A 23511-nucleotide genomic window follows, 5' to 3' on the forward strand; every position below is an offset into this window, starting at 1 on the left:
AACACCAGAATAAAAAAAAAAAAAAACCTATTTCAAAGGCACAGAAAACTCAAAGAACCTCCCAAAGGCAACAATACACTCAGCAATTGAATTGAAGTCAATAAGAGGAATTAATATCTCATTTCACCAATAAGAAAATTGAAGCCGAAAAGGCCAGTGACTCTGGAGAGACCAAACAAGGAATGGTAATAAAACAAGAACCAATATTCTAAGTCACAGCCTCATTCTGATGGGCCCCTGGTTTCCAAACCCTGGCTTCAGAAGCAGCAGCATGTGAACAGGCCTGGTGAGTTTTGAGACATGCCTGAAAAATCAGATAATCTTAGCTGAGAGATCAAAACAGCACATGTCTCACTGTCAAAACTATCATAAGCTGCCACATTTCGCTGAAGTAAACAATAAAGTTGTGTTCATTAACTCCCTTCAGATTCCCAATGACAGCATAGGCTGCTATTCATGAAAGCCTAGAAACAGCCCACTTTCAAATTGTTCCTATATAGGAAACAAACACTGCCCATAAAATTGCACAGGTGTGGGTTGAAAGCAAGATAAGAAATATAAAGAACTCATCCCAAGCAGGGCATCCTAGTAGCAGTGGTTTCAGATCCAGAAGTATAATGCCTTGAGTAAGAATATGGAAGGTGAAATTACAGGCCTGGCTTCAAAGCTTAGCCATACCTTGTATCACCTACAAAAGCAACTGTTTATTTAGCTTTATTTTTTTTGAGATGGAGTCTTGCTCTGTCGCCCAGGCTGGAGTGCAGTGGCTCCATCTTGGCTCACTGCAACCTCTGCCTTCTAGGTTCAAGCAATTCTCCTGCTTCAACCTCTGGAGTAGCTTGGATTACAGGTGCCCACCACCATGCCCGGCTAATTTCTGTATTTTTAGTAGAGACAGGGTTTCACCATGCTGGCCAGGCTGGTCTCGAACTCCTGATCTCAAGTAATCCACTTGCCTCGCCTCCCAAAGTGCTGAAATTACATGTGTGAGCCACTGTGCCCAGCCAAAAGCAGCTGTTTTAGCCTCTGTGACAGACTATTAATTGTGCCCCCAAATCCATCCTTCCGTTATTCCACAGTAATAAGAATTTTAGCTTGACAGAGGCCACACAGCCGACAGTAAATTCCCAGTCTCCTTAGCAGCTAGATGTGCAGTCACATGACTACGTTCTGGCCGAGAAAATGTGAGAGGAAATGATGTGTGCAACTTCCACATCCATCTATAGAAAAAGAATTTGCTTACTCTGAATTTCTGTTCTTTTTTCCTACCAGCCAGCTGGAACAGAGACATGAAATGGCCCAACTTCAGCCACGTAAAAGAAGACAACATCCTAAGGAAGGGAGGAGTCACAACATGGAAGGAACCTGGGTCCCTGAATTAACACATACAGCAGAGCTGCTCTAGCAGCCTGGGTTGTACATTAGGGTCTCTTTGATACAGCAGCTAAGCATGTACCTTAGCTAATACATCTCTACATGCAACCAGGGAAAAACATTTGGAGTGAACACAAGGAAGTCATTGTAAGGTTAGAACATGGAAAAGAAGTTCATGAGTCAATTGCAGGCTCAGAGCAAGGGTGATCTGAAGAAAACCACAGTAGGAAAAACATGAGCACAAATAATTTAAACAAAACAATATTGGCAGGGCGCAGTGACTCACGCCTGTAATCCCAACACTTTGGGACGCGAAGGCGGGCGGATCATGAGGTCAAGAGTTTGAGACCAGCCTGACCAATATGGTGAAACTCCGTCTCTACTAAAAGTACAAAAATTAGCCAGGCGTGGTGGCGTGCACCTGTAATCCCAGCTACTTAAGAGGCTGAGGCAGGAGAATCAATTGAACCCAGGAGGTAGAGGTTGCACTGAGCTGAGATCATGCCACTGCACTCCAGCCTGGGTGACAGAGTGAGATTCCATCTCAAAAAAAAAAAAAAAAAAAATACTGCAAGTGGTAGGATACAAAACTATGTGTTCTTTGTGAAGATCAGCTCCTTCATGGAAGGACACTGATGAAGCCATCTGTTATGCAGAATTCAACAGATTTCTTCATGAACCAGATCAACAGAGCACTGTTTCCATGAGCCACATGCAGAATACAGGACTAGCTTTGTTATATAGAACCAGACATTATGACAGAGTTTGCGACAATTTTCTATACACCAGAAAACAATAAGCCACATTCACTGGTATGTCACCACAAATGGGAAATTTTTAACCATCAAAACACAAAGAACTCAAGTTCAATTTCCTTGCATTGCATTCCAAATTTTGAAAATCCCACTGAGTCTATCTTGAATTACACACGTTAAAGAAAATAACTCCGCTGAGAATATAATGCAAGTTCTGTAATACAATAAGTAAATTTGAATGTACATCAGATTTCTATGAAATTAATCACACATTCATCCAATAAATATTGCTTAAGCATTGACTTGGTAAAGCTCTACTCTCCCTTTATGGATGAAGTAACCTAGTGGGACAGACCAGCAGCCACTCATGAAGGAGAAGTACAGGGTGCAATGAGCGTACAGTCGAAAGGCGCCATTCCAGAAGTATAGTGTCTAGGAAGGGCTTCTGGAAGAAGTTTAATCTGATCCAACCCAGAAAGAGAAAGAGGAGTTAGCAAGGTGAACAGGGAAAGAGTGAACAGCATGGAAAAAGGTCAGAGGCAAGGTCAAAGAACCAAAGGAAGTTCAGGACGGATGTAAGGTAGAAAGAGAGAAATAGTAAGTGGCTGGGGGCAAGTGCAAGAAAGGCCTGGTAAGTCACGTGGAAGAGTCTGGACTTCATCCAGAGGACAGCAGGGAGTCTTGAAGGGTTTCAACAGCGGGCTGACTTGGCTGCAGTATGTGGAAGACCTGGGAGAAGGGCCAGACAGATGGCAGGGAGAATACTTCAGAGGTTATCACAGTAATTCAGGGTAGAGAAGATGGATGCCTGAAACCCACACAGCAGAGGCAAGACTGGAGAGAAGAGACAGCCAGGAGGCATATACCATAGGAGGTAGAATCCTGTTGTTTTTTTCATTGATTTAAAATGTATCTTCAGGGCCAGGCGTGGTGGCTCACGCCTGTAATTCCAGCACTTTGGGAGGCCGAGGAGGGCAGATCACAAGGTCAGGAGTTCGAGAACAGCCTGGTCAACATAGTGAAACCCTGTCTCTACTAAAAAGACAAAAATTAGCCGGGCATGGTGGTGCATGCCTGTAATCCCAGCTACTCAGGAGGCTGAGGCAGGAGAATTGCTTGAACCCGGGAGGCAGAGGTTGCAGTGAGCCGAGAACGCGCCACTACACTCCAGCCTGGGCAAAGTGAGACTCCATCTCAAAAAAAAAAAAAATTAATGTTCAACTGCCAAGGGAGCGTGATATGTAAGTTTCCCCAAACTTCAAAGGTTTGTTGATATAAAAGTGGCCAATAGATAGGATGGAATTTCAGGACTGTACGGTACCGATATAAATCTAGGATCCCTTTATCTTGAAGCAGAATGGGCTTCCAGATTCAGAATTTTTCAGATTTTAGAAAGGTAAAGGTAAAGTGGTACATACTACATACACTTTTTTTTTTTTTTTTTTTTTGAGACAGATTCTTGCTTTGTCGCCCAGGCTGGAGTGCAGTGGCATGACCTTGGCTCACTGCAACCTCTACCTCCTGGGTTCAGGTGATTCTCCTGCCTCAGCCTAAGGAGTAGCTGGGATTACAGGCACCCACCATCACGCCTGGCTAATTTTTGTATTCTTAGTAGAGACGGGGTTTCACCATGTTGGCCAGGCTGGGCTTGAACTCCTGAACTCAGGTTATCCACTCACCTCAGCCTCCCAAAGTGCTGGGATTACAAGTGTGAGCCACCATGCCCGGCCTTATATTATGTAACACCCTCAGTAGGGTCTGGGACATCACCTTGTAATCAAACACACTCATAATTTTATAGCAAAATGGGAAGTCACACTAAAGGAAATGAATAAAGACTAAAAAGAGCCTTAAGTGAGCTTGGATCAAGTTTTGCCAAAAACTGAGTTCAAATCAGGTTTTGCTGATAAACAAGTAACAAAAGAATTTGAGGTTATTCAGAACTCTAGGTATTTCAGAATTACAGGTAAGGGATGGCAGACATATGATCATATCTTAATTTCCATGCTAAGTTTGAGCTTTTATGTGAAAACTATACCCTTAGCAAGCATTTTACTCTAAAGCAACAAAGAACTTGAGAAGAAAATGGAGACAAGAAAATATCAATAATTACAAAATCCCATCAGTAATACCCAATTGAGCTACAAAACAAGGGAGTAAAAATGTCATCGACCCAAGTAGGAATATGCTGAGGCAACCGGAACTCCAAAAAACAGCTGCATTAAGAACCCTCCTAGACTGGGCAAGGTGGCTCATGCCTGTAATCCCAGGACTTTGGGAGGCCGAAGCAGGCGGATCATGAGGTCAGAAGATCGAGACCATCCTGGCTGACACGGTGAAACCCTGTCTGTACTAAAAATATAAAAAATTAAACGAACGTGGTGGCACGCGCCTGTAATCCCAGCTACTCCAGAGGCTGAGGCAGGAGAATCACTTGAACCCAGGAGGTGGAGGTTGCATTGAGCCAAGACTGCGCCACTGAACTCCAGCCTTGGCAACAGAGCGAGACTCCATCTCAAAAAAAAAATACAAAAAACAAAAACGAAAACAAAACAACCTTCCATCTTGCAAGATGGCAGATGGGAAAGCTGAGTAGAAGCTAAGGATGCCGATGCCAGTGATGAGATCACTGGGGAAGCCTCCTACATCTGGGAGCCTGTCCTAGCACAGAAACCCACAGACAGTCCCAATCCAAAAGGTACTCCAGGAAGGCTATGCCTAACCAGATGTCCACAGCAGTTAAATCCACAATTAAGAAGACAAAGGTGGCCAGGCGCGGTGGCTCATGCCTGTAATCCCAGCACTCTGGGAGGCTGAGGCAGGCGGATCACCTGGGGTCAGGAGTTAGAAACCAGCCTGGCCAACATGGTGAAACCCTGTCTCTACTAAAAATACAAAAATTTGCCGGACATGGTGGTGGGCACCTGTAATCCCAGCTACTCAGGAGGCTGAGGCAGAAGAATTGCTTGAACCTAGGAGGTGGAGGCTGCAGTGAGCCAAGATCCCGCCACTGCACTCCAGCCTGGGCAACAGAGCAAGACTCTGTCTCAAAGAAAAGAGAAAAAAGGCCAGGCGCGGTGGCTCACGCCTGCAATCCCAGCACTTTGGGAGGTCAAGGCGGGCAGATCACCTGAGATCAGGAGTTCAAGACCAGCCTGGCCAACACGGTGAAACCCCAGCTCTACTAAAAATACAAAAATGAGCCAGGCGTGGTGGCATGCGCCTGTAATCCCAACTACTCGGGAGGCTGAGGCAGGAGAACCCAGGAGGCGGAGGTTGCAGTGAGCCGAGAACAAACCACTGCACTACAGCCTGGGCAACAGGGCAAGACTCCATCTCAAAACACACACACACACACACACACACACACACACACACACACACAAACACAGAGAGAAAAAGGAAAGTTATTTGTACTATGACAAAACTAGGTGGTGGTAATAAGAACGGTGACATCAAAGTGAGAAATTAGCGAAGTGCCCAGATAGTACCCTCCTGAAGATGTGATTTGAGAACCGTTTAGACATGAAACAAAGCACTCCCAACAACATGTAAGAAAACTACATTTGGGCATTCCTGCTGGGACTCCTCTGATCATCCTCACTGGCCACAGGGGAGGCAAGCAGTGGTTTCCCTGAAGCTACTGAGCAGTAGCCTGCCACATGGACCACTAAAACCTCAACTAAGTTCCTTTACACAGAACAGTCAAAATTTGTCAATGCCTCTATTAAAATGGACCTTGATGATGTGAAAATCCCAAAGCATTTCAATAATGCTTACTTTTAAGAATAAGCTGCCTGAGACTAGACACCAAGAAGGGGAGCTCTTCAGCTCAGAGAAAAGAAATATGAGTTTACGGAGCAGTGCAAGGTAGACCAGAAAACTGTGGACTCTCAACTTTGGTCCAAAAAATCAAAGCCCTTCCTAATTCCAGGACCGCTTAGATTATGTGTGGCCTTGAAAATGAAGTTTATCTTCACAAGCTAGTGTTCTAAACCTCTCATAGAGCTCAAATTAAAATATCTAAAACAGGCTGGGTGTGGTGGTTCACGCCTGTGATCCCAACAATTTGGGAAGCCAAGGCAGGAGGATGACTTGGGGCCAGGAGTTCAAAACCAGCCTAGGCAACATAGTGAGACCCCAGTCTCCCCAAAAAATTTAAAAATTAGCTAGGCATGGTGGTTTGTACCTGTTGACCCAGCTAATCAGGAAGGTGAAGCAGGAGAATCACTCGAGCCCTGCAATTTGAGGTTACAGTGAGCTATGATCATGCCACTGCAACAGAGACATCATCACTTAAAAAAAAAAAAAAGAAAAACATACGTATCTAAAACAACAATAACAAACAAACACGAACCAAAACAAACAAAAGCCCTGTTGTTTCAAGGGAACTTCTTTTCTTTTTTTTTTTTCTTGAGATGGAGCCTCGCTCTGTCACCCAGGCTGGAGTGCAGTGGCGCAATCTCGGCTCACTGCAAGCTCCGCCTCCCGGGTTCACACCATTCTCCTCCCTGAGCCTCCCGAGTAGCTGGGACTACAGGCGCCTGCCACCATGCCCAGCTAATTTTTTATATTTTTAGTAGAGACGAGGTTTCACCATGTTAGCCAGGATGGTCTCGATCTCCTGACCTCGTGATCTGCCCCACCTCAGCCTCCCAAAGTGCTGGGATTACAGGCGTGAGCCACCGCGCCCAGCCCGAACTTCTTAATAAAGAAGCCTGAGGTTGGGCATGGTGGCTCATGCCTATAACCCCAGCACTTTGGGAGGCCAAGACGGGTGGATCACCTGAGGTCAGGAGTTCAAGACCAGCCTAACTCACATGACAAGACCCCGTCTCTACTAAAAATACAAAAATTAGCTGGGCATGGTGGCATGCGCCTGTAGTCCCAGCTACACAGGAGGCTAAGACAGGAGAATCACTTGAACCCAGGAGGCAGAGGTTGCAGTGAGCCGAGATTGCATGACTGTACTCCAGCCTGGGTGACAGAGAGACTCCATCTCAGAAAAAAAATGAAAAGAAAAGGGGCAGTGGCTCACGCCTGTAATCCGAGCACTTTGGGAGGCTGAGGCCGGCGGATCATCTGAGGTCAGGAGTTTGAGATCAGCCCCACCAACATGGCGAAACCCCATCTCTACTAAAAATACAAAAATTAGCAGGGCGTGGTGTCATGCACCTGTAATCCCAGCTACTTGGGAGGCTGAGGCAAGAGAATCGCTTGAACCCAGGAGGTGGAGGTTGCAGTTAGCTGAGATTGAGCCATTGCACTCCAGCCTGGGTGACACCAGCCTGGGTGACAGACTGAGACTTCGTCTCAAAAATAAAAAAAAAATAAAATTGAAAGTCTGTTAATACATTTAAACATGAGAAGCTGCTTAAGATGCAGAGAGCACAAAGTAAGTACTGCATCTGCAACAAATGTCCTGGAACACCAGCAACCCTAGAAACACACCAAGGTCATCTGTGAAGATGAGGGTTCCATGCCCCATGTCTCAAGGAAGGAAAGCTTCTAAGGCAATATTTAAGGAAAGGGTGTTTCAGGCCATAAACCTAAGAGCTGTGGCATTGGTTCTGAAGACACGTGTGGTCAGTCAAAGCCAGTCTGCCAATAGATTCGTATGTGAATGTCCTAAGGAAAACTTCTCTCCAGGCACTGGGTTCTCAACTAATATGAAACCAAGACAAATAAACTTATTTATTTTAGGTCAGAAATAAAAGCAGCAAATTCCCCAAAAACTGGCCAGTAGAAGTTTAAGATAAGTGGGAGTTCATCTCTCTTACCCTTTTCTCTTACGTGAGCCTGTTTATCTCCATTCAGGGTAACATGATAGTCTTCTTTTAAGGGCTGAATCAGGAACAAAAATTGTTTCTAGGATACACTTTTTAAATTTAGGAATTTAATCCCTCAAGAACCTAAACAAGGCCCCAAAATGAATTTTAGCATTCTCTAATTTATGATATATACACATCAGGGAAAATTACGCCACTGCTCAAAGAATAAAGTAGACCTGCGTTACTGACAAGGAAGAAAGGATGTCTGGGATACACTGGTGAAAGGCAACAGCAAACTGGAGAGCCAAGCACAGAGTAACATACCATTTTTATAAAGCAAACTATACACATGAGGATATAGAAATATCCCCCACTGGGGCTGGGCATAGTGGCTCACACCTGTAATCCCAGCACTTTAGAAGGCCAAGGCAGGAAGATCACTTGAGCTCAGGACTTCGAAACCAGAGTGGGCAACATGGCAAAACCCCATCTCTACTAAAAATACAAAAATTAGCCAGGCGCAGTGGTGTACGCCCGGGAGGCTGAGGTGGGAGGACTGCCGGAGGCCAGGAAGTCGAGGCCGCAGTGAGCCATGTTCATGCCACTGAACTCCAGCCTGGGTGGCAAAGCGAGACCTGGTCTCAAAAAAAGAAGAAAAGGAAAGAAATATCCCCCACCATGCTCACACAGAGCACAGTTAAGGGTCAGAAAGGAAAAGCTTATGTAACCATTTAACATTTCTTCCCCTATGGAGGAGGATTAGAAAATAGAACGGAGGGGCCAGGCACAGTGGCTCACTCCTGTAATCCCAACAATTTGGGAGGCCGAGGCAGGGGGATCATTTGAGGTCAGGAGTTTGAGGCCAGCCCGGCCAACGTGGTAATACCCCATGTCTACTAAAAATACAAAAATTAGTTGGGCGTGGTGACATGTGCCTGTAATCCCAGCTACTTGGGAAGCTGAAGCAGAAGAATCTCTTGAACCTGGGAGGCAGAGATTGCAGTGAGCCGAGATGGTGCCACCGCACTCCAGCCTGGGTGACAAAGCGAGACTCTGTCTCAAAAAAAAAAGAAAAGGAAAAGAAAATGGAGGGCTTTACCTTCAACTTCATGCATGTCTGCAGTGTTTGCATTTTCTTATAACAACCATGCATTATTATCATTTTTTTCATCCTAAGCAAGCTAATATAGGAAGTTTTTAAAAATTAAAGCAAGATTCTCTTATACATAATGACAGACTATTCCCCACTAAATGATTTCCTACTATTGCCTTAAAGCCACAGCTACTATATCCAACAGTCAATGAGGCTGTTTCTTTTTTTGTTTTTGTTTTTGAGACAGAGTCTCGATCTGTCGCCCAGGCTGGAGTGCAGTGGCGCAATCTCGGCTCACTGCAAGATCCACTTCCCAGGTTCAAGCGATTCTCCTGCCTCAGCCTCCCGAGTAGCTGGGACTACAGGCACCCGACACCACACCCAGCTAATTTTTTTGTATTTTTAGCAGAGACGGGGTTTCACCATGTTAGCCAGGATGGTCTCGATCTCCCGACCTCGTGATCCGCCCGCCTCGGCCTCCCAAAGTGCTGGGATTACAGTCGTGAGCCACCACATCCAGCCCAATGAGGCTGTTTCTAAATGGGTTAGCCCTTGATCTTTATAATGAGGAAACCAGGGAGACACCTGTAAGGCAAGAAAGTCTTTGAATGAATGAGACCACATGGGCAAGAACCACATTCAGTTCTACCACAGGTATCTGAGTGTCAGAGTGCTAGGCTAATTCCAGAGAGACAGATGTAAAGACTCACCAGATAAAGGTGATTTTTGTCCTGAAAGGCATACTGTAATTGGGGGATCCACGGGCTTGTGCTTCGAGATAATATGTTCCGCTCTTCCTCAAAAAATGAAACCTAGGGAAAAAAGAAACTGCTTAGACAATTATAAAGAACTGTGAGAGGAAAAAGAAGCCTTTTCCTCTGCCTTTATGCCTAAACTGATGTTTTTAGCTTTAAAAAAAAAAAAAAGCAAAGGAAAGAAGGGAAAAGAAAAAGGAAGGAAGGAAGGAAGGAAGGAGAGGGAAAGGGAAGGAAAGGGAAGAGAAGGGAAGGGGAAGGGAAAGGGACGGGAAAGGGAAGGGAAAGGGAAGGGAAAGGGAAGGAAAGGGAAGGAAAGGGAAGGGAAAGGGAAGGGAAAGGGAAGGGAAAGGGAAGGAAATGGAAGGGAAGGGGAAGGGAAGGGGAAGGGAAGGGGAAGGGAAGGGAAGGGGAAGGGAAGGGGAAGGGAAGGGAAAGGGAAGGGAAAGGGAAGGGAAAGGGAAGGGAAAGGGAAGGGAAAGGGAAGGGACTGTCACTTAGCCCAGAATTGCATAAATCTCAATCATTCACCTACTTTGGTCACAATTTTTGCCAGCTCCGTATATTACCTGCTCAATTCTTTACCTAATATATTTCTTTAAACTCCCTTTCTTTAAATGTAAATATTTTTCTCTTCCTCTTCTCTTCCTGAACAATTCAGTCCTAAAGCCATTTGCTGGTGTGGAACAAGGTAAGCATCCACACTGGTTCTGAGAAGAGTCATGGTGGCCCAGGACACGGTGCCAGTCCCAAGCAACGTGAGGAGGGCAGCACCCATGTGTGGGGGCAGCCCAGTATCACAGGCCCACACAGGGTGAGGAAGACATCCATGTGAAAGGGCAACCCAGATCAGATTATCTGGACCCACCAAGGGGAGGTGGGATACCAACAAAGACAGTAGATTGGATGCACACAGATGCATAAAATAAGTAAACATATTAAGGGTATAATGTCAGAGAAGAGAATTACAAACATGGAAAGGGTGAAAACTAAAATGAACCCTGTGAAGTTGGATTGGAACTGGGGGCACTGGTGTGAACTCATGGTTTTCCCTTTTTATTTTTGTAGAGACAGTGTCTCTCTATGTTTCCCAAGCTGGTCTTGAACTCCTGGCTTCAGGTGATTCTCTTGCCTCAGCCTCCCAAAATGCTGAGATTAAAGGCATGAGCCACTGTGCCCAGCCACAGTTTTCAATATATAGACATGGATACACAAATATAGATGTAAATGTATATGTGTGTGTGTGAGTGCACGCACATGTGTAGGTGGATATGTTGTACATACATATGTGTACTGCTTAGTGCTGTCCACTGAAAGGGGTCTGGGAGTAGTGACACCCCGGTAGCAATGAAAACACCCAATGTCCAGATCTTGGCTTCTAAACACCATTGTCCACTGAAAGGAACAGGGCTCCTCTGAGAAATGACTGATGCCAGAGCCAGGGCAGAGAAAGTAAAAGTACCAAAAGAACCTGAACATCTTGCTATACCAGAAAGCAGGAAAGCATTCAATGAATCTTGGAGACATGTGAAAAGGACACAAAAGCTAACCTAAAAAGGTTCTCAGTGGCCAGTTGGGAACAATTTAAGTATAAAACTAGTGACAGAAATGGATTATAACTCACTGACTGAAACAGGAAAATGCAAGTCCACATAGATATAAAATATTTCCATCATTTGAAAGTAACTCCCCATAAAATACTTTTTTAATTACAAAGGAGGCTGGGTGCAGTGGCTCATGCCTGTAATCCCAGCACTTTGGGAGGCCAAGGCAGGAAGACTGCTTGAGGCCGGGAGTTACAGACCAGCCTGGACAACATAGTGAGACCCCATCTCTACAATACAAAAAGTAGCTGGGTGTGGTGGTGTTCGCTTACAGTCCCAGTTACTCAGGAGGCTGTGGCAGGTGGATTACTTGAGCCCAGGAGTTCAAGGCTACAGTGAGCCAAGATCCCACCACTGCACTCCAGCTTGGGCAACCAAGCAAGACCCTGTCTCTAAGAAAAATAAAATTACGAAGGAAGAAGGAGTAACCTCACAAGTAGAAAAGCGTAAGTGGCACCACCTTAATCAAGTGATCAAAGTGAGCATCAACATAAATGTGATCAACTGAAACGGAGAGTCTCTTGCTCTGATGCAATAAGAACAGAGCATCTTGTCTGAGATATTCCGGCCAAAGATCAAGACCCTGAATCTAAACATGAGCAACATCAGACAAATTCAAATTTTACAAAATAACTGGCCTATAATCATCAGAATTGTCGAGGTCATGAGAGTCCAGGAAAAATCAAAGAACTGCTCCAGACTGAAAGAGACTAAAGAGACAGGACAATTAAGTGTCACGTGTGATCCTCAACTCGATCGTTTTATTCTAAAAGACATTATGGGAGCCAGGCGTGGTGGCTTACGCCTGAAATCCCAGCACTTTGGGAGGCCAAGGCAGGCGGATCACTTGAGGTCAGGAGTTCAAGATCAGCCTGGCCAACATGATGAAACCTCGTCTCTACTAAAAAAATACAAAAATTAGCTGGGCGTGGTGGCGTGCTACTTGTGGGGCTGAGGCAGGAGAATCACTGGAACCCGGGAGGCGGAGGTTGCAGTGAGCTGAGATCTCACCACTGTACTCTAGCCTGGGTGACAGAGCAAGACTCTGTCTCAAAAAAAAAACAAAAACAAAAACTGTGTAAATCAACTGCTTAAAATAAATAAATTATATATATGCATATATATGTAAATATATTCTATGCATGTGTACATATATATTTCTGTGTATATATATTCTGTATGCAATATATATTCTATGTGTATATACATTCTGTGTGTGTGTATATATATATTCTATGTATATATTCACTGTGTGTGTATCTATCAAATGGTTCAAGAAAAAAAGTTGTTTATACTGTATGTGACGGTTAGTCTTATGTGTCAACTTATAATCCTAGGAAATGGTTATATATCTACCTCCTACTGGTTCCATTTCTCTTAAGAACCCTGACTATATGGTACTTGCAACTTTTCTATAAATTTGTGATTGTTGGCCAGGCACGGTGGCTCATGCCTGTAATCCCAGCACTTTGGGAGGCCGAGGCACATGGATTACTGGAGGTCAGGAGTTCAAGACTAGCCTAGCCAACATGGTGAAACCCCGTCTCTACTAAAAATACAAAAATTAGCCGGGCATGGTGGAGTGCACCTGTAATCCCACCTATTCAGAAGGCTGAGGCAGGAGAATTGTTTGAAGGCAGAGGTTGCAGTGAGCAGAGATTGTGCCACTGCACTCTAGACTAGGTGACAAAGCAAGACTCTATCTCAAAAAAAAAAAAAAAAAAAAGGTTACTGTTTCAATTTTTTTTATTTAATTTTAAATAAAAAAATTGTTTAGGTTATTGTTAGAACAAGTTACAGGGGATTTGTTTATTTGTTTGTTTGTTTTGTTTTGTTTTAGAGACAGGGTTTCGCCATGTTTCCTAGGCTGGCCTCAAACTCCTGGGCCCAAACCATCCTCCCGCCTTGGCCTCCCAAAGTGCTAGGATTACAGGCGTGAGCAAAGTCACAGGTTTTGATATGCTAGTTAACATTAAACTATTAAATGTTTTTACATAGGTTGTCCATGTACTACCTAAAATCATGAGATTTAACACTACCAGGGATAAATCTAACACATTTGGGAAACACCAACCTAACCCCAATAATTTACTGCACCTGATATGCTGATCCTTCTTTTGTCTGGCACATAAAAGATGTCCAAGGAAGGCTGAACTGAACAGTCTACACCTTTGCTTGCTCACCACTGACTCTGTCTGACCCCTGAAGCTTCCATTAAAATAAGCAGTCTCAAAACAAAAAAAATTAAATAAAATAAGCAGTCTCAGCCAGGAGGGGTGCCTCATGCCTGTAATCCCAACACTTTGGGAGGGGGAGATGGAAGGATCACTTGATGCCAGGAGTTCAAGACCAGCCTGGGCAACATAGGGAGCTCCCACCTCTACATAATTTTTTTTTTTTTTTGAGACGGAGGGTTCGCTCTTGTTGCCCAGGCTGGAGTGCAGTGGCGTGATCTAAGCTCACTGCAACCTCTGCCTCCCAGATTCAAGCAATTCTCCTGCCTCAGCTCCCAAGTAGCTGGGATTACAGGCATGTACCACCACACCCGGCTACTTTTTTGTATTTTTAGTAGAGACAGGGTTTCTCCATGTTGGTCAGGCTGGTCTCAAACTCCCGACCTCAAGTGATCCGCCCCCCTTGGCCTCCCAAAGTGCTGGGATTACAGGCGTGAGCCACCGCGCCTGGCCCACAAAATATTTTTTTAAAGTTAGCTGGGGGCTAGGCACAGTGGCTCACGCCTGTAATCCCAGTACTTTGAGAGGCTGAAGTGGGCAGATCACTTGCGGTCAGGAGTTCAAGACCAGCCTGGCCAACATGGCAAAACCCTGTCTCTACTAAAAAAATACAAAAAACATTAGCCAGGCATGGTGGCACCCGCCTGTAGTCCCAGCTACTAGAGAGGCTGAAGCACAAGAATCACTTGAACCCAGGAGGCAGAGGTTCCAGTGAGTGAGATCTGGCCACTGAACTCCAGCGGACTCTGTCTCAAAAAAATAAAAATAAAAAAAGTTTTTAAAATAATAAAGTGGGCTGGGCACGGTAGCTCACGCCTGTAATCCCAGCACTTTGGGAGGCTGAGGCAGGCAGATCACAAGGTCAGGAGTTCGAGACCAGCCTGACCAACATGGTGAAACCCCCTCTCCACTAAAAATACAAAAATTAGCCAGGTGTGGTGGCAGGTGCCTGTAATCCCAGCTACTCAGGAGGCTGAGCAAGGAGAATCGCTTGAACCTGGGAGGCGGGGGTTGCAGTGAGCCGAGATCGTGCCACTGCACTCTAGCCTGGGCAACAGAATGAGACTCATTCTCTAAATAAATAAATAAATAATAAAGTGAACTGGGTGTGGCAGCACATGCCTATGGTCCCAGCTACATGAGAGGCTGAGGCGGGAGGGTCGCTTAAGCCCAGGAGTTTGAGGATGCAGTGAGCTATGACTGCATCACTGCATTCCAGCACAGATGACAGTGAGACCCTCTCCCTAAAATAATAGAAACAGTTGGCCAGGCACAGTGGCTCACGCCTGTAATCTCAGTACTTTGGGAGGCTGAGGTGGGCGAATCAAGAGGTCAGGAGATCAAGACCATCCTGGCTAATGAGGTGAAACCCTATCTCTCCTAAAAATACAAAATAATTAGCCGGGCGTGGTCACAGGTGCCTGTAGTCCCAGCTACTCGGGAGGCTGAGGTAGGAGAATGGTGTGAACCCGGGAGGCAGAGCTTGCAGTGAGCCGAGATCGCGCCACTGCACTCCAGCCTGGGCGACAGAGACTCTGTCTCAAAATAAATAAATAAATAAATAAAATAGAAACAGTCTCTGAGGACCCCTTCCAGCTGTCAGAGAACCCTGGGTGGGCGTGCGGGCCTCTCCCAGGCGGCAGGCCTTGTCTGCAGAACAGCATCCCTCCCTCCTCTCGGGCACTTCTTTTCCTTCACTCCTTGTGCTGGCTTCTCTCATGCCCTTAAATTCCAAATGGCTCAGTTAAGGACCCTACTTTCCTTTTCTATGCATCCTCTTAAGGAATGAATAGGCGGCTTTAGTTAGCGCCTGTATGTGTATAATTTTATAAGCCCCCAGCCCACACTTCCACACGGTCATTTCAGGCCATTCGCCTGGAGGAAGGCATACCTATTTGAATATCTCTATTGTTTGCCTGCCATGTGGTCTGTTGGATTATTTTCTTTTTACATGCACTATTTCCCATCAAAAACATAAGCATCACAAGGTCAGGACTACATGTAATGCCTCTTCCCCAGGACCTAGAAACACCCCAGATACAACAGACGCTCAGGTAGTGTGAACTGATGAGACACAGTTCTTTCTCAGGAGCTGTGAGGCTGAGTGAGCATCTTCCACTCCTCTCTTCCAAATTATCTGCCATGTCCTGTCACTTTTCTTTTCTATTATGTTGCTCACATTTTATTGCTAAACACAGAAGCCACATCACTCTCAGATTCTGACAAGCAGCTTCCTGCCCTCCGCTGCTTCTCTGTTGGAGGCCACACAAACTCATTGAAGTCCACAGGGCCAGACTCTGATCCCAACCTCCTCCTTCCAGAGGCCTAAATAATCCCCAACAGCCTCACAAAGTAAACTGCAATTCAAAAACTGGTTCTTGGGGGAATGGGGAGGTATTGTATAATGGATAGAGAGTTTCTGTTTGGGATGATAGAAAAGTTCTAGAAATGGATAGCAGTCATGGTTGTACAACATCATGAATGCACTGAATACCACTCAGTTGCACATTTAAAAATGGTTAAAATGGTACACTTTATGTTATATATATTTTACCACAATTTTTTAAAAAAAGGTTCTTGAGTTTCCCACCCATTTCCCCCTCCCCACCCAAATGTCCTCATTTCGCCATTTCCCAGTCTGTTCTGAACCACTGAACACACACACACACCCACACACACACACTTGCATAGCATTCTAGTACTCCAGAATGTCACACTTCTACCCAACATGTTCTCATCACTTCTCTCTGCCGAGAACCTACATTTCCCCCCATCAGTGAGAACTGTCCCTAACTGTCCCTTGCTCACCCACAACATCTCCCCTCACATCATCGTTAATTAATTTGCTAATTGCTCTCCCGCTTCTGTGATACTTTAGCTGGTAAGCACCTGCTTTATACATTTGCATTTTTCCTCCACTTTCCAAGGTTGTTTTTAAACCCTGAAAATAGCAACCATGGGACTTCTATTCCTTTTGCAAGCTTCCTGCAGAGCTGGGTACATTATCAGACATATCATGTGCACTAAAATGTCTGTAAGTAATAAATTACTCTCTGAATTCCAAGGCTGATGGCCATCTCTCTAAAACACAGCAAATGAATCAATATGTCTAGAGACAGTAGCCTTGTTTAAAAGAAAGAAAAATACCACAATGAAAAAGATAACGTTCTACCTGCTCTCAAACAAGCAACTCCCTAGCCACATAACAAAGAATTTTATTTGATTTCTTCAAAGGCCTGTTTTAAAACCAAATCCGTATGCCCACAACACAAATACCTAAAGCGTGTACAAAAGCAATCTGATTCACCCCACCATATGTATATCCTGAGTCCCCAGCTAATGGTCATAAAAGATCTTCCTAAATTTATTAGTTAAAAGGCCAACTTGGTTCTGAAATAAATTACAACGATAGAAACATGATACATCAAGAGGAATTTGTGAGCCGTCAAAATTAGCCAACATCAGTTCAAGAAGATGAGCTAAGAACATGAGAGACCTTTTTGCCCCAACCATAATTAAATATAGAGTCACAGAGGAAAACGTGCTCAATCCTAGACGCCAGTGCAGCAGATTTTCGTCTTTGCAATGAACGCTCCGGTACAGAAAGAGGAAAAGCATGATGTTAAAATCCTCCTACCTGCTCCTGGGCCAATAAAGCCTTCTTCTTCATCACTTTCATAGCATAGATGTCCCCGGTTGCTTTCTCTCTTACCACCTGCACTTCAGCAAAGTGACCACAACCTACAAGACTTCTGACTTCGAAGTCCTTTGCCGAAGGCTGGAGCTCCTGTAACTCAGCTATGGTGTCGGAATCTGCAAAAGATGCAAGAGTTAGCCCCAGGTAAATAAAGCATGCAAATATATGCATCTTTATGAAAGAAAAAAAAAAGAAAATAGCATTCGGATAGCTTCCCTCACTGTCAAAGACATTCACTTTCTCATCCATCATGAATAATTATAAAATCAGTACAAAAGTGTTTTTATATGTTAAGTTAAAATTAAGGGCTCCAGAAATTCCCAAGTACAGTTTCCATGGCAGCTACAATTTGAATCCCATAGACTCAGAAAATAGGGAGAGAGGATACAAATTATGTTTTCCTTCTTCCTCTCTGAAGGCTGCAGGGCAGTGTTTGGTCAAGCATGCTTATTAGCATTTAGACTGGTTTACAGTGTGACATAGTCAACATAAGTCTAATTTAGACCAACTTGGGACCTGGTTTCCAGATCATTCCATTCTAACTACATGTGCTTAGTTTTTTCCCACTAGCCCAAGGTTCATCTCCCTTGGATTGTATCAGTACAGGCTTCGTAGATCTAATATGCGGCAGTGCTTAAAGGGGCAGAGGGGTCCAGGCATGGTGGCTGACGCCTGTAATCCCAACACTTTGGGAGGCCTAGGCAAGTGGATCACTGGAGGTCAGGAGATCGAGACCAGCCTGGCCAACATGGCGAAACCCCATCTCTACTAAAAATACAAAAATTAGCCAGGTGTGGTGGTGGGCACCTGTAATTCCACCTATTCGGGAGGCTGAGGCACAAGAATCACTTGAACCTGGGAGGCAGAGGACACAATGAGCTGAGATTGTGCCACAGCACTCCAATCTGGGTGACAGAGTGAAACTCTGTCTCCAAAAAAAAAAGCGTGGGGGCCGGGAGCAGTAGTTTACGCCTGTAATCCCAGCACTTCGGGAGGCCGAGGCAGGTGGATCACGAGGTCAGGAGATCCAGACCATCCTGACTAACACAGTGAAACCCCGTCTCTACTAAAAAAATACAAAAAATTAGCTGGGCATGGTGGCCTATAGTCCCAGCTACTTGGGAGGCTGAGGCAGGAGAATGGCGTGAACGTGGGAGACGGAGCTTGCAGTGAGCTGAGATCGCGCCACTGCACTCCAGCCTGGGTGACAGAGTGAGACTCCATCTCAAAGAAAAAAATGGCGTGGTGGGCAGAAGGGCTTAGAACTCAGAGAACCAAATGGGGCTCTGACATCTGCTCTGCAGGGCTGACATACTACCTGTCCAAATGGATTTGCAACTATCGTTTTCTTACCATACAGTCTTATTCTTTTTCCAAGTTTAATCTTTCAGTCAGAGATCCTCAACATATGAAGTATGGACTAAATGGACAGTAGATTTGGAATCTAACATGTTTATTAACACTCTACATACACTGATCTGAGACATCGCTAGATGTGCGATGACTCTAATGACCTGCAGGAATGAAGGGGAGCAGCAGTGGCTGACCCAAAAATTTAATCTTGCACGTTACATGGGAACAGCATCATACACAGGCATTACACACCAAGGGCAATGCAATGCTTATAATCAAAATTATCCTGGAGAATCCGGCAGAAAGATGCCACACTGAAGACCAAGAGACTGTCTTAAAATCCCAAACACACACTGGAATCTTCTGGGAACTGGAAGGGATGGCCATTTCAATGGCTGGGCAGCAGATAAGGTTAGGAGCCACATTCTAGAGTCATACTCAGCCCTGCAAGTGGCTCACACAATGAGGCAGACTCGGTCCATCAAAGGGAACGCCATTTCATACCACAGTCAGTGAGTGGCATTTTAATGAATTGGCCAATGTCATTTTTTTCATTTTCTTATTTTTTTTTTAAGAGACACAAATGGCTGGGCACAGTAGCTCACGCCTGTAATCCCAGCATTTTGGGAGGCCGAGGCGGGTGGATCACCTGAGGTCAGGAGTTCAAGACCAGCCTGACCAACATGGTGAAACCCCTTCTCTACTAACAATACAAAAATTAGCTGCACAAGAGCGGCCGCTTTTAATCTCAGCTGCTCGGGAGGCTGAGGGAGAGAATCACTTGAACCTGGGAGGTGCAGGTTGTAGTGAGCGGAGATCGCACCATTGCACTTCAGCCTGGGTGACAGAGTTAGACTCCGTCTCAAAAAAAAAAAAGAACATGATCTTGCTCTGTCACCCAGGCTGGAATGCAGTGGTGAAATCATAGAATCATAACTCACTGCAGCCTCGAACTCCTGGACTCAAGGGACCCTCACCCACCTCATTCTCCCGAGTAGCTGGGACTATAGGTGCACACCACCAATCTGGCTAATTTTTTAAATTTTTTTGTACAGGTAGGGTCTCATTATGTCACCCAGGCTGGTCTCAAACTCCTAGACTCAAGCAATCCTCCCATCTTGGCTTCCCAAAGCACTGGGATTACAGGCATGAACCATCGCACTCAGCCTGCAACTGTAACTGCTCTTGCCCACCCTGTTTCTTTGTTGCGCGGGTGGAGTTGAAATCTGCTGTGTCAAAGGCTTATAATGAGTGCTGCGGTATTGAGAGTCTTCTCAGCCACAGACCCCACCCCTCAGCAATCATCCTGAATACACCTTCCCTTGGTCCCTTGGGGAACCAGGCCAAGAGTGGTGGGTGGATCCGCATGAAGTCATGACCACTGTAAAAAAACAAATCTAGGGCACCTACATGGGGAATACCATGAAGAAGCAAAATTAAAAGCTGCACGGTATTTTCCTTTTGTCCTGACAATGCTGTAACAAGCCCGTCTTCCCTCTTTCCAAGTTTCTTCTAGATCAAGTATTTGAGTTTTGAATTATAATTCCCCAAAAACTTGCCGGATTGAACTTGATTTTTTTATTGCCCATACACAAAGCCAGTCTCTCCTAATTCTCTATTATGCCTTGGATTGTTTACAAAGCTGCTTAAAGCAGTGTCCAACTTAATAACTCTGGGTCTGTCACGGGCGACCACCAGCTTTCTCAACTGCACAAGGAGACAGACCACGGTGCTTTGCAGGCAAAACCATGACAATACTATCTTGGAATTCTGAGAAGCCATTCCAAATCTCCATTTCTTTACCTAAAGGCTTTTGGATTATTAAGGTGAACAGAAGAGAGGCTACATTCAAGCCTATGATTGTTTAAAAGAAAAAAAAAAGACCGGGCACAATGGCTCAGGCCTGTAATCCCAGCACTTTGGGAGGCCCAGGTGGGCGGATCATCTGAGGTCAGGAGTTCAAGACCAGCCTGGCCAACATGGTGAAACCCCATCTCTACTAAAAACACAAAAATTAGCTGGGTATGGTGACACATGCCTATAATCCCAGCTACTCGGGAGGCTGAGGCATAAGAATCACTTGAACCAGGGAGACAGAGGTTGCGGTGAGCCGAGATTGAGCCACTGCACTCCAGCCTGGGGGAAACAGTGAGACTCTGTCTCAAAAAAAAAAAACAAAAAACAAAAAAAAACTTCACAACTTCTCCCTATACCAGCTGCTTCTGTGACCCCAAATCCGTCACATCACTCTTCACCCCTGTGCACTTTTTGCTACAGTATCTAAGGGCCCAGTGGGCACTGAATATTGAGGTACTGAGGTAGAGATAAGGACCCAAAGCACTGTGAAAATGCAGTCAGAGGGCCAGGCGCGGTGGCTCACGCCTGTAATCCCAGCACTTTGGGAGGCTGAAGCAGGTGGATCACCTGAGGTCAAGGGTTCAAGTCCAGCCTGACCAACATGGAGAAATCCCGTCTCTACTAAAAATACAAAAAATTAGCCAGGTGTGGTGGCGCATGTCTGTAATGCCAGCTACTTAGGAGGCTGAGGCAGGAGAATCGCTTGAACCTGGGAGGCAGAGGTTGCGGTGAGCCGAGATCACGCCATTGCACTCCAACCTGGGCAACAAGAGCAAAACTCCGTCTCAAAAAAAAAAAAAAAAATAGAAAACAAAATGCAATCAGAGAATAACTTTGTCAGATAATCATCTGGACCCAAGAGCAAAAGCCAGCGTAGCTGGGGGTATTGCTTCCTTTTTCGGAACACAGTAATCCAACCTTTCAATTTCTAGGAATCATCCATTGTCCACAGAAATACTTGCGCATGTGCTCAAAAAAGATGCATACAAAGATGTGCATGATGAAAACTGTTGTAACAGAAAAATAATCAGAAACCACCTAAAGGTTCATCAACAGGAAAGTTGAAACAACCTACAAGTCTGCCCATATAAAAGAACATTAGGTACATGTTAAACAGAACAAGATGGCTCAGTCTCCATTAGAACACATATTCCTTACAGGCAGGGAGTTTTCTCTGGTTGGTTGGTTTGTTGGTTGGTTTGTTTGTTTCTGGGATGGAGTCTCACTCTGTCACCCTGGCTGGAGGGCAGTGGCATGGTCTTGGCTCACTGCAACCTCTGCCTCCAGGGTTCAAGCAATTCTTATGCCTTGGTCTCCCTAGTAGCTGGAACTACAGGTGCCCACCATACCCGGCTGATTTTTGTATTTTTAGGAGACTGGTTTCACTATTTTGGCCAGGCTGGTCTCAAACTCCTGACTTCAAGTAATACACCCGCCTCGGGCTCCCAAAATGCCAGGATTACAGGCGTGAGCCACTACAACTGGCCACCTTGAGGTATGCTTTTAAATTTCCATAATAAATATTTTTAAGGCATACACACACACACAAACAAAATTGGAACACTATACAGCAATCTGTTGGCAGTGATTGTCTCAGGTAAGATTCTGAGGGATTTTTCTCTTACTGTGTATGTGATGTGCTATATTCTAAATGTTTGTGCCCCTCGCCCCCACAAAATTCATGTTGAAATGTAATCCCCAGTGTAATACTATTAAGAGGTAGGACTTTCAGGGGCTGGCCACAGTGGCTCACGCCTGTAATCCCAGCATTTTGGGCAGATCACTTGAGGTCAGAAGTTCAAGACCAGCCTGGCCAACATGGTGAAACCCCAACTCTACTAAAAATACAAAAAAATTAGCCGGGCATGGTGGCAGGCACCTATAATCCCAGCTACTCAGGAGGCTGAGGCAGGAGAATTGCTTGAACTCAGGAGGTAGAGGTTGCAGTGAGCCAAGATCGCACTACTGCATTCCAGCCTGGGTAACAGAGCAAGACTCTGCCTCAAAACAAAACAAAACAAAACAAACAAACAAACACAAAAACGAGGTAGGACTTTTAGGGAAGTGATTAAATCAAAATTACTTCCCTAAGAAAGAGGCTGACATTGGGCCGGGCACAGTGACTCACACCTGTAATCCCAGCACTTTGGGAAGATGAGACCAGAGGATCATGAAGTCAAGAGTTGGAGACCAGCATGGCCAGCACGGTGAAACTCTATCTCTACCAAAATACAAAAATTAGCCTGGCGTGGTGGTGCGCACCCGTAGTCCCTGCTACTGAGGAGGCTAAGGCAAGAGAATCACTCGAACCCGGGAGACAGATGTTGCAGTGAGCCAAGATCGCACCACTGCACTCCAGCCTGGGTGACAGAGCGAGACTCTGTATCAAAAAAAAAAAAAAAAAAAAAAGGAGGCTGACATTATCCTTAGCAAACTAATGCAGGAACAGAAAACCAAATACCACATGTTCTCACATATAAATGGGAGCTAAAGGATGAGAACACAAGGACACAAAGAAGGGAACAACAGACACTGGAGCCTACTAGAGGACAGAGGGTGGGAGGAGGGAGACAATCTGAAAAATTAACTATTGGTTACTAGGCTTAGTACCTGGGTGATGAAATAATCTATAACAAACCCCAAGCCAAGTTTACCTACATAACAAACATGTACATTTACCCATGAACCTAAAATAAAAGTTTTTTTTGTTTTTTTGTTTGTTTGTTTGTTTTGAGACGGAGTCTTGCTCTGTTGCCAGGCTGGAGTGTAGTGGCGCAATCTTGGCTCACTGCAACCTCTGCCTCCCAGGTTCAAGCAATTCTCCTGCCTCAGCCTCCTGAGTACCTGGGACTACAAGCGCACGCCACCATGCCTGGCTAATTTTTATATTTTTAGTAAAGAGACGGGGCTTCACCATGTTGGCCGGGATGGTCTCGATCTCTTGACCTCATGATCCGCCCGCCTCGGCCTCCCAAAGTGCTGGGATTACAGGCATGAGCCACCACCACACCAGACCAA

The 23511-nt window shown here is 45.2% G+C and overlaps 1 protein-coding gene across 11 annotated transcripts in view; it reads right to left on the bottom strand.

Moving 5' to 3' along the window:
- CIT (citron rho-interacting serine/threonine kinase) overlaps window positions 1–23511 on the bottom strand; it is a 189838-nt gene that overhangs the window by 155396 nt on the left and 10931 nt on the right. For all 11 annotated transcript variants that reach the window (XM_054443447.2, XM_054443446.2, XM_054443445.2 and 8 more), the window contains exons 4-5: window positions 17224–17399; window positions 9704–9805 (exon numbers count right to left, since the gene is read on the bottom strand). In XM_054443447.2, the coding sequence (XP_054299422.1) occupies window positions 9704–9805; window positions 17224–17399 (278 nt within the window). The remainder of the gene's footprint in view (window positions 1–9703; window positions 9806–17223; window positions 17400–23511) is intronic.

This window comes from Pongo pygmaeus, chromosome 10 (genome assembly GCF_028885625.2).
Source record: "Pongo pygmaeus isolate AG05252 chromosome 10, NHGRI_mPonPyg2-v2.0_pri, whole genome shotgun sequence".
NCBI classification, from domain to species: domain Eukaryota; kingdom Metazoa; phylum Chordata; class Mammalia; order Primates; family Hominidae; genus Pongo; species Pongo pygmaeus.